General features: G+C 35.1%; 1 protein-coding gene across 1 annotated transcript in view; it reads right to left on the reverse strand.

Annotated features, from left to right (window-relative positions):
- LOC126815261 (inositol 1,4,5-trisphosphate receptor type 1) overlaps positions 1–12,189 on the reverse strand; it is a 173,504-nt gene that overhangs the window by 42,367 nt on the left and 118,948 nt on the right. The window contains exons 31-38 of the mRNA XM_056099399.1: positions 7,011–7,118; positions 6,485–6,621; positions 5,226–5,293; positions 4,980–5,035; positions 3,362–3,523; positions 2,903–3,141; positions 2,095–2,179; positions 1,427–1,614 (exon numbers count right to left, since the gene is read on the reverse strand). Coding sequence (XP_055955374.1) covers positions 1,427–1,614; positions 2,095–2,179; positions 2,903–3,141; positions 3,362–3,523; positions 4,980–5,035; positions 5,226–5,293; positions 6,485–6,621; positions 7,011–7,118 — 1,043 coding nt within the window. The remainder of the gene's footprint in view (positions 1–1,426; positions 1,615–2,094; positions 2,180–2,902; positions 3,142–3,361; positions 3,524–4,979; positions 5,036–5,225; positions 5,294–6,484; positions 6,622–7,010; positions 7,119–12,189) is intronic.

The raw sequence follows: 12,189 nt of genomic DNA on the forward strand, positions 1-12,189 counted from the left end.
AAAATCCAAGAGCGTCAACTAGCAATTGTGAGCAACTGACAGATGGGCAAACATGTGATGCAACAATAATATACGGCCAAATTTCAATGTAAAAGGCGTTCCATCATTTTCAATATTCTCAAACATTCGAAGCATAATTTTACAATTGATGAATGAAATTCCATACATATAGGAAAGAAAAGAAATTGAATTATTTACGTTTATTGTATCAGGCCCAAGCAGTATAAGTTAAAATACATAGATTAACCAGATCACAGAAATATAAATTATCTTTTAAATAAGAGGTAGATTTCATAATAAAAAACCAGTTACCCAAGATTATCAATGACCGCATTTGATTGACCCTTTCCCATATGCACATGGGTTAGCAGCCATCTTGAAATAATAAGTTCAAATTTTAATAAGAATGTGATTTGATTATCAAAATAAATAAAATGTCAATTATTCCTTAAGCGCGTTAAGCCAAAAATTGATTACCATTGGTACTTTTTAAATAACAAAAATACAATACTATGGCATACATGTACACAAAGATGCAGCATTAATTAGTGAACAAAACCAATCACAATATAAACAAATAATTAACACACACGTAAACACAGCTGAACATAAACATACCAGTTTGACAAAGCAAACAATCAAATCAGATTGTGTGATCATATTTTGAAGGACAAAATGTGCACGAAACAAACACTCTAATTATCAATTGCAGTAAAATATCATACAAGCTATATGTCTTTCGTCAAACAGTGAAACGGACATACATAACAATCAAGAAATTTTAATTGTTAAAACAAATATTGAGAGCAAACAATCTGACCAGATCGTGAGTGAACAAGATGGAGACGAGAACAAACAGATCAGATCGATAACGAAAGAAACTGGCTAGAAGTTAAAAGAAATGGTCGTAAGGGTTGTAAATTAGATAATCGCAAATGAAACAACGACTCGAGCAAAGTTACGAATACAGAAATCTGGTCAAACTGTCAGCGAAAGAGATAAGAATGTGGACGAAACAATCTGACCAAGACATAACAAGATAATTAGTAAATGACAGATTGGTCATACACACAAAGAACAAAAACAATAAAATAGAGGACATGAACAAACATGAACAAACACAGACACTAAAGCAACTTTAACGGGAAATTTAGGATTATATCTAATTATTCAATTCTAGTCATAACCGCACAATAAACAATTAAAAACATAAAATACAAAAATAAATAAATAAATCAATAAATAAAATCCATCAGTGTTCATAAATGTTTCAGTGACTATTACAAATGAATTTATGATTTTTTGTTTATAAATTTGAAAACGATGTACTATAGTTATAAATTACAGATACATGTAACAACATTCTTAGTTCTCGGTATATTTGTCATCACATTTAACATGTATTATTAAGTTTTCAAAAACTTACCTATCATGAGGTATTTCACTGGTACTAACATCCACAGTGGCACCATTACTTTTCATATATACATGATGTAAACAACGAAGAAAGGGTTTCTTTAGGTGATTATCAACCACAGGATTGTTAAGAACCCATAACAAATCTTCCATGGGTAAAATCGTTTGACACAGGGACTCGATAAACATATTTTCTCCCTGTAGTTAATGATATACATAGATAAATAGCTAGATATAGAACGTAATTGAACTACACGTATCTGTAAATGTTCAAATATTTGAACATATAAATATACCAAGCTCTGCCTCGAAACATGCAATCTAGATTTGCACAATAAGGCCTGGAAGTAAGTAAAATATTTATAACATATCATTCTTTAGAAGTCCAAGTGTGCCACTTGTTTTCCATTTTTTTCTGCTCTTACGTAGTTTGTATACACATAAACTTTAAGACACCTTTCATAGGATTACATCCGAATATAGCTTGCAATTAATAATGACATTGGTAATTGGCAAATTGTTATAGGGATCTAGATTAATCTATTCATTAGTGTATTGGAATTCTCTGTACTAGGAGATCATCAATAGAATAAATTATTTTCCATCCTTTGACCACAGATAAACAAAACCCGGCGGCTCTACTCGTACCCAGCCTTTCGAAAACATAATCTGACTTACCTCAGCACATGCAGCCAACAGATCTAATAAACTGAGAAGATATCTTAATGTTGATACCCGATCAGGGTTAGTTAATATTATCTCTCTAAAAAAAAACACAATTCAGATATCAATCAGATTATAGCCCGAAGCGCCAGAAGGATAGTAACTGGTTTATGCAATATTTATGATGTAGAGAGTTTTCATAGTAAAAACTCCCAAATTGTCCCTCGAGATAACCAAATCTATGTCATCTGAGACACAATGAAACCACACCACTGATCTGTGTTGACAGGATTTTTGGCATGACTATAGGCTGGACAACCTACAGATGCAATAAGAACTTACTTTACAGTGAAACATAGGCACACGGGGTAAAATTCATAAGACATTTTAATGTGTGTGTCCGCCTCTAGCAGCCAAAGAAGCTATGTAACATCACCGCGTGGGGGAGATAGGCCTTGTTGATATGCTGCTTCCAGTGACTCTGGTAGTCATGCTCTCTTGAATTATCTGATGTTTGAGAGAATTGATCAATGATGGGTTTAACCGTTTATGCCATCGTGAACACATCATCCTCCCATCATGATTTGATGTTCTTATATTCAGAATTAGAAGATTAACTTGTATGTCTCAAGACTCTCAAATGAGATTTACAAGCATCCAATTTCATTACGTCTAATTATATATGTTTCTAAAAAGATGTATTTAGAATAAATAATGCTAGCAGACCCAAAGCCCCAAAAGCACTATACAACAGACTATTCACCTATACAATAGCTACCTCTGTTCAGGAAATGGTGAGAAAGTATAATGAACATATACACACCTATCCTCGCGATTTGTGTCCAGCACAAATGCAACCTTTTTATAATTCTGCATGATGTATTTCATCACATATGCTTGATTTCTCTTTAATGTTAGACCAGTTCCTGTCACTTTAACAATCATTCCTAGAAGATCCAGAAACTCTGGACCGCGTTCCTGTAACTCTGCTGCTCGATTCACAACTTTCTGAATCTGTCGTGGATTGATCTTTAGACAGGTATTCTGGTTTCCAGAAAACACCTGAAATATGTTCATTTTGGATAATCATTATTTAATACAATCATAAATCTCAACTAAATGGGACCTTTATAATATTTATTATACCATTTACAACTGCTACTACCCATTGATATACCTGAAAGTGGTGCACTAAAATAATCATGTGAACGCCTCATTCTGAAACGTGAGCGTAATCAGTATTTGTGTAGGCATTTAAAACAACATACATAATATTACTCACCTCCCTTAAGGCTATAGCAAGATCTGACTCAACAACACGAACTTCAAGTAAAACATCCAGTCTCTCAAATATATGGTGTTGAACCTTGTCGTTCTCTCTTGCTAGTAACTTTAGAAGGTAGAGCGTTTTCTTAAAGACAGCATTCATGCCAGCATATTGTTCCTGTGGACGAGACTTGGATGAAAAAATATCCTGACATTAAAGGCATGCAAAAGGTGAGAGACAGTGATTACTACAACTATATTAAAGTCACAGGTATATTATCTTGAGATGAAAATCAGCAGACTGTTGTTTAATTGCTATACCTAACTACTGATAACTAACACTTTACTATTAAAACCAATTCATAGACTACCGCCAGGGTATTTAGATCCGACATTTATTTGAGTGTTACATGAAGAACCTGGTCGTCACTATCTACTAGCTAGAATGCTATATGTTATTTTCAACTTGCAGGAATCTAGCCAATGTCGACTAGGGTTACTGCTATATTGATGATAATTAGCTAATACGTTTCCGCCGATACCGTGTCTTTAATATACATGCATAACAGAGAAAGAAACTGGAGAAAGGTGACTCGTGAATATATGTTATGTTATAGAGAGAAGACCATTCCAGAAGAGAACAGAAGGTAAGGATCATAAAGCCAGATCTAAAGAGATATGTTTTCGGGGAGTAGTCTAATGGCTGAAAGGAGGGGGGCGGGGGGGATGATATTCGCCACCCGATTGGAGAATTTACTAGAGTTGCCTTTCTTGTTTAAATTTTGATTCTTGGTGGTGAACAAGTGTCTGTTGGGGCGTTTGTGAGACATGTGGGGTCTCAAACACTTTGTAGACAGCGATAATTTTACCAATAATCTCCAGGACAACCTCTTAAAAGCCAGTAGGCCCGACAATTATCAACTGCCTTAACTTTACAAGGAATAACAAATACACATAGTTAAGACATATTTTAAGAATATTGAAAAATAAAGCAAAATACAATTGCAATTCTAGTCGTTTTTGTCCCCCAACATACATTTTGAGGCCCCTACCCCCAAAGCTAATAAACAGCCGTCAAAGGGCATTAATTCGATACAAGTATACAGCTATGTACAGTACTAGAAATTAATGGTTTACTAAGATGGTCACCATTTATATCAAAATTATCACATTCCCCTGAATTGGAGAAACGTATTCGAAATAGACACAACAACTTTCAGCCACTGGACTATAGGGGTATAGTATTATTCAAAAAATCAGTCAGGATGCATGCCAGTATTAATATCAAGTATATGCATGTAATCAAAAGAAATCAAGTTTAACATTTAATACTTTAAATGTTATATTATATAAAAATTTAAAATAATTTAAGATTTTAATTAAAGCCACTGATCGTCATTTCATGGACTGTTACTCACGTACAGAAAACTGTATTTACAAAGATGTCAATATTCAGTATCCTTTGACATAACAAGCCAAAGCCATCTATAATATTTATTTGTAATCGATTGAGATTACCTACCATTGATACTTTTGGTTCTTAATGTAATGTTAAATAATCAATCCTTGCGAAGATTAAGGTGTGACAAATGCAAATGACGACCAGCTGCATTACAATGTAAATGCATACTTACGAATAATTTGATATCGATATCTTGCACAAGAATATCAAAAAGTATGTGCAAGATTCCTGAAAGGAAAGGTGTAACAAATAATCAATGTTTAGATAATTAAATTACTGATTGGAGTTTTTTTCAAATTGTGATAATATAATTATGAAAACGGATATTTAAAGTTTTGCTCTTGCTTATACTGAAGTTTTGAAAACAGGATCTCCCACAGCATATCACTTAAAAATCATGTAAAAGACATTTTCTTACCGTTACTTATTAAAATATTTTGATTCATTGGATGAGGTTCATCTGGCGTCATGGGCAAATGGCAGAACCTAATAATGGAGGAATACAGATTTATTGTTGAACAAGATAGACAAAATAGTTATTCCTGAACAAGGCATGTCATAAATTTCACAGGAAAAGAAATGACACCGTCTGTTGTAGGCCTACTATTCCTGCTTCATATTGTTTTTCTTTAATATGTGATTCAATATCTTTTAGAATTCGAAATGGGTGATCTGTCGGACATACAGTATTTGTTAAATAGAAATGGCGCCTGTCTGTATTTCAGTCGATCCAATCCAACTCGCGTGTTTCAATTATTCGATTCAGTCGTCGATTTATCTGTAAACTCGGGCTTAGATCATAGATCAAGATTTTTAAACGAAAACCGGTAAAACAAAAACAGTGATTGTTTTGAAATTATCTGACATATTTCTACATTCCTTCAACAGTTTTGTTTAACATAATTATACGTTTTGATTTTTTTTATGAAAATGCACCCCCGATTTGAGTGAAAGTGCTGGCAATACCCGATAGTGCTGAAATCTGATTTTTGGCATGATTGTAGGCTGGACATATACCGACACAAGAAATTCAACAATAGTCGACGGAGGCCAAATCACCTTTAGGCCTACTTTACAGTAGTAAAACGTTTAGACACAAGTGGTAAAAATCAAAAGTCCACAACGTGTATCCACCCCGAGATGTCACACACGACATGCTTGTGTTTGAGAGAATAAATCTGTGGTGCGTTTACACCATCATGAAAACTTCATTCTAAAGTGTATGTATCTCTCAAACGAGATTTAAATCAACCATTTATAAAAATGGTATGTTTGCATTACTTCGCAGTATTAACACCGCATAACCGGTTCTATGATAAAAAAAAACCTAGCTAAATCCAATGGTAACAAGTACTGTCTCAAAATAAGAATGTAGATAACTAACTAACTACCAAATTAATTTACCACAATTATGACCTTCCTTTTATTTTATTATTTAAATCATACAGAAACCATTATCATAGCAAGATTTTTGACCACAGCAATGGGACCCGTTGGTAGGGGAGATCCACTCTGTTTGAGGAGTGTATTTAAAGATTTCAAAATCATATTTTAACAACAGGGACACGTTTCCACTTCTAATTCTTTTCTGAGAAAAAGATAACTTTATCATATAATGCAGGTATATGCATGTCGATATATTTTTATGTTGTGGATCTCGGCTATGTAAATACTTACTCAGCCAAATCATCAAGTATTCCTCCCATCAGTTTTACTTGTTGATCATCTAATTTAGCTCTAGCTAACCTCCTCAATAGAGGCATATTTTTTAATACCTCTCTATGAACTCGTGCCGAATCTTGAGTAAGTAAAACCTGTATAATAAAGCAATCTCTAGACCATACAGTGTGTTTGTAAACTCGGTAAAAGTAAAGTAAATACATTAAAAGTTATATATAACATCAAAAACATAACTTAATCACATTGGTTTTAGTACAGCGCGGAGACAATTTCAAAATCTAAATATTTTCTTTGAATAAAAATCATGTCCTTAATTAATTGTACAGAGGTACCTTTAGTTTAACCATTTAACTATGTACAATATATAGTATAAGTAGCAATCCTGGCATTAACGTAATCAGTTAACAGTTTTTTAAATGTTCCAAGAGATAAGAATATTTATAGAATTAAGAAATTTATGTATAATACGGGCAAGGAGCATCAAACACATAGGTTAAAGATGAAGTGGGCGAATCAAACTTACCACAGCTTTAGTAGATAATTTAAACATGTTCGTCTTAGATGAATAAACTTTATTTAATATATTCAGTGACTTGGTGATAAGTTTGTTGTATTTATACTGGTTTAAATCCTGTAGAACGAAGACAAATAAGGTCCATGAACATTTATTTCATCTCATTACTCCTGTATTGTATGTCAGATTATACCAGGAAGACTATGTAAATTAATGTCATGATACTTTATAACCTTTTGATAATGTCATTTAAATCTATTATTCTAATATATGTATATATAAACGAAATTAAAGAAAGACACCAAAATACTAATTTAACGGCTTGCGTTTTCTGTTCATACTGAACATCTTCAGGCCATTCCTATTTACGAAAGATTACACAGAACAATAGACGCAACGTCATGCCGTTACCGGTACTATAAATATTGTGGACGGGGCGACGACAATATACGTCCACATGAAAATGTGGGCGTATAAAAGTGGTATCTCGTGCAATGATACAGTTGACTAGAGCAAGGTTTTTTACCTATTCAATTCTATTCCTAAATGGTTAATTATAATCGGTATAGCTTTTAACAGGAATATCGTCCTGGTCGTTCTTAACGTTTTTGGCGTAATTCGACACACACAAGTTTCTCTCATAGCATATTGTATGTCGTATGCCCGTCTTCTTTAACCCAGTGGAAGCAGAAGAGTAGGACGTTAAACCCCATTTCATGTCATTTCATTTGTTGTATTCAGTCCAAGATTTTCTCTAAAATGATGTATGCCGTTATGTTATGTTATGGTCATTTTATCCTCACAAAGACAATAGAGACTTTTGGCAAGTGTAAATTCCTGTCCTTATCGCGTATCCGTATGGATTTTGAGTGTGACGTAATCAATATGTGTGCATTTCTCATACGTGATACGACACACGGATACGGCAGCACGTATCGAACAGCTGTCATACGGAAAAGGTCCGTATAAAATTGTCATCTTTTTTTGCTACTTATAGACGCAAAAATGTTGTATCATAGCGTTTTTATTAGCCATGATAACGACTGGAATTTAATTATTATTTTTGATGGGTTTTTCTCGGAATGTTCATACTTTTCCTGTCTATCTGTCTGCATGCTGATTGATCTACGTGCTAAATTTAGGGAGGTGGGACCATGCAAATCTGTAAATTATTTTGTGGTAAAGGGGTATAAACTTTCTGAAATGATACATTAGTGAAACCAAAAATTTCTGACGAATCTAAGTCGAAGAATTTTTGATAAGATTCGAAATTAAATTTTTTTAATAGCCCAGCGACTTCAGTCCCTCCAGGAAATTGTAGGCTAGTACTTACGGTGATCTTGGTAGATATCTGCCATCATGCCGTAATACATATAGAACTCAGCTCAGCTCAGTGACGCATACCTACTCGACTCGAAAATCTGCCAAAACTCTAAAGTTACATTGACTCAACGTATCACGTATACGATATGGATACGTGATACGGATGGGAAAACTTCCGCTTGCCAAAAGTCTCTAATACTAAAATATTGTCTTCGTGACGAGAAAATTGTCCAATGGTACCAATGATCACATGAGGTAAAAATAAAGACGACACACTTTGACAAGATGCACCCACGAGGGCTTTATAGAGGGTAAAATGGACACACGAATTCAACACGAAAATGAACAATCCTAAGGTCTTTCGGCAAGTTTTTGGCATGCCATAAGATTTTGCCAGAGCCCACGATTTGCTGCCGGAGCCTGACAAACTCCACAGGCGGTCATACGATGGCTTATATAAGGTGCCCCCATGAATGACCCGATGTGTTTACGATCAGAGCCGAATTTGAACATTTACTTCATCGTGTGATAATATGGTGTCAAATTCAGGAAATTGTGACACCGCAAAAGCATCTCACTGAGTAGGTCCTGAGCAACTCTGCAGAGCTATCGCGTGGCATTCGTGTGTCCTGCAGGCATAAACTACTGTATAAAGTTCGTGTGTGGTTCGGGTGCCATCGTGTGACTGTAGGCTGCTGACCAAGTTCTGGCCATCTTCTCGCGAAATTCAAAATTCCATATGCGTATGGCCATCTGGGGTCAATTTCGAGACAGTTCGACGCTCACATAAACTGAATAGCTACAAACCGTGCTGAAAATAAAAATTCTTGAAAGCACAAAGTCGATAAGGACTTACAACATTCCCGGAACTGTAGCCTATAGCGCAGTGGACACTTACGGGTAGCCCCAAACACCCACCCCCACCGCCCACCACACCACCTCAACGAGATTCACCCGAGTATATGCATGCTTATTATAGGCCTTTGTTGTTTGTCATTCTGTTGTGGTGCGGTTCACCTGCACTTTATTAATTTATTCATCATTTACCATAATTCAACAAAACTCTTTTTTTTTTTTACTTTTTATTATTTAATTTACGTTTTAAAAAGAAAATATATTCGTTGGGTCGTTTTACAATTCCATGAACAATCAATAGGAAAATATCCTTACTTCTAAATAATCCTGGTACTTTTCTTCCAATTTTGCCAATATAGGGCGTAGAAACGATTTTTTGTTGGTAATATTAAAAGATCGGCTGTTTTTTTTATAAATCACCGACAGTGGCAATCAATCGGGTATCGTGGATTACCTCGATAATTCTCTCGTTAATCGAGAAATCATTTAAGCCAATTGCCGCCGGGCCGTCAGGGCTCACTAAAAGCCTTCCGTTAACAATATTGTGATTGACCGAGAACACCAAACACAAGTGTCTAGCCAGTATGAAAAATAGATAACCACTTTATCAGACATCTTTATTCTTCTCGGATCTCCTAGGTCACGATCCTTTCGTCACCTGGGAAGTGTTTTTTTTTTTTTAAAAAAAATCATTTTTTAAAATCATTTTCAATTGCAAATGAATTCAAACTCGCAACTGTCGTGAATAGTGTATTTTATTACAAAGGTGTCCCAAATTACGCTATGCCACCTGGCGCGTTCTGTTTCACTGCTTAACTCTGACATAATTTATGCATGTATTTTGTGTCATAATCCTTCGAGGGTTAGTAGGTCACATTTTCACGTGGACATATATTGTCGTCGCCCCTGTTCGTCCGTCCACAATTGTTTGTGAACACTCTACAGGTCACAATTTTTATCCGATTTCAATGAAACTTGAAATATAGGTTTATCACCTTACGATCCCGGTTCCTTTTGATATTGGCATGTATCGGACTGTAACTTCATGGATTATGACCCCTGATTGTACGAAAAAATCACGTTTTTAGCTTGTGGACACTGTAGAGGTTACAATTTTTATCCGATTTGGTTTAAACTTGAAATGTATGTTTATAACCCACAGATCTCGGTTCCTCTCGATATTCGCGCAAATCGGGACATAACTGCCTGAATTATGGCTCCTGATTGTACGAAACTCGCGTTTTTAGCTTGTGGGCCTTATAGAGGTCACAATTTTTATCCGATTTAAAAAAAAAACGTTTGAATATATCACCGTTACACCCTAAGGGTGGTTGAGTTCGAATTTCGTAAAAATCGGACCGAAATTAACAGACAAAATGGCCGCCCCTCGTTCGAAAAAAATGTCAAAATATTGTGTATCAGGGTTGTGGACCCTCTGGAGGTCATAATTTTCATCTATTTTGATGAAACTTGAAATGCATGTTTATAACCCAAATATCTTGGTTCCTTTCGATTTTCGTACATATCAAATCGTAACTTCCTGAATTATGGCCCCCGATTGTACGAAAAATCGAGTTTTTAGCTTGTGGTCCCTCTAGAGGTCACAATTATTATCCGATTTAAGAAGCCGTCCGAATATATCACCGTTAATGTTGTCTGAGTTTGAATTTCACCTAAATCGGACCAAATCTGCCGGACAAAATTTTGATCCGATTTTGAGGAAACTTGAGAAATGCAAGTTTATAACCCAAAGATCTCGGTTCCTTTCAATATTCGCGCATATCGGATCGTAACTTCCTGAATTATAGCCTCTGATTGTACGAATTTCGCGTTTTTAGGTTGTGGTCCCTCTAGAGGTCACAATTATTATCCGATTTAAAAAAAAAAACGTTCAAATATATTACCGTTACACCGGAATGTTCGTTGAAGTCGAATTTTGTGGAAATTGAACCAAAACTGCCGGACAAAATGGCCGCCCCTCGTACGCAAATAGTGTAAATATCTGGTAAATCAATGTTGTGGACCCTCTAGAGGTCACAATTTTTATCCGATTTCGATGAAACTTGACATTTATGTTTATAACCCAAAGATCTTGGTTGCTCTCGATATTCGCGCATATCGGATCGTAACTCCTTGAATTATGGCCCAAAATCACGTTTTTAGCTTGTGGTCCCTGTAGAGGTGTCACAATTTTTATCCGATTTTAAAAAAAAAACGTGTGAATATATCACCATTACACACTAAGATCGCGGATACCCGAACTTAACTTCTTGGATTATGGCCCCTGATTGTTCGAAAAATCGCATTTTTAGCGGTCACAATTTTTTCCAGATTTTAAAAACCGTTTAAATACATCACGATTCCTCCATAATGCAGGTTGAATTCGAATATCGGGAAAATCGAAATGAAACTGCCCGACAAAACGGTCACACTTTGTACGCAAATTGTGTAGAAGTGTGTAATACGAAGGTTGTGGCCCCTCTAGAGGTCACAAGGTCACAGAGGGTCCAATTAGCAAAGAGATGATGCAACAATTATTGTTTTTTTTAATGGAATATGACCACTGGTGTATAATACACACGGCACTGCATTTCGACTAACGGTCCTCTTATTGTTTTCAAGCATAAATAAAGATAGTCAGTAAACTGTAAATGTAAAGAATAAAGAATATCTAGTTTCTGATCTGTGTGAATTCATTAGAAATTGAAAGTGGAACCAGAGTGGTTTAAGTACAATAACATTGTCAGCGTTAGTTTTTATTTAATCATTAGCTGATGTTATCCACCTACGTACTACAACTACTGTCCATTCACATTTTATTTTCTAGAACTTTTTTACTAATCAAATTATTGCATATTTAACCAATGTTCTAGAACCCCACTTTGACAACAGGGTTATTTTCCATTTAGTTGAGTTATATCTCATTGACATTTCATCTCGGAATTAAACATTTATCAAAATATTTACATTAGTGCACAATACAACGTTACACTAAACGAGTTATAAAATA

The sequence above is a fragment of the Patella vulgata genome, chromosome 3 (assembly GCF_932274485.2).
Source record: "Patella vulgata chromosome 3, xgPatVulg1.2, whole genome shotgun sequence".
NCBI classification, from domain to species: domain Eukaryota; kingdom Metazoa; phylum Mollusca; class Gastropoda; family Patellidae; genus Patella; species Patella vulgata.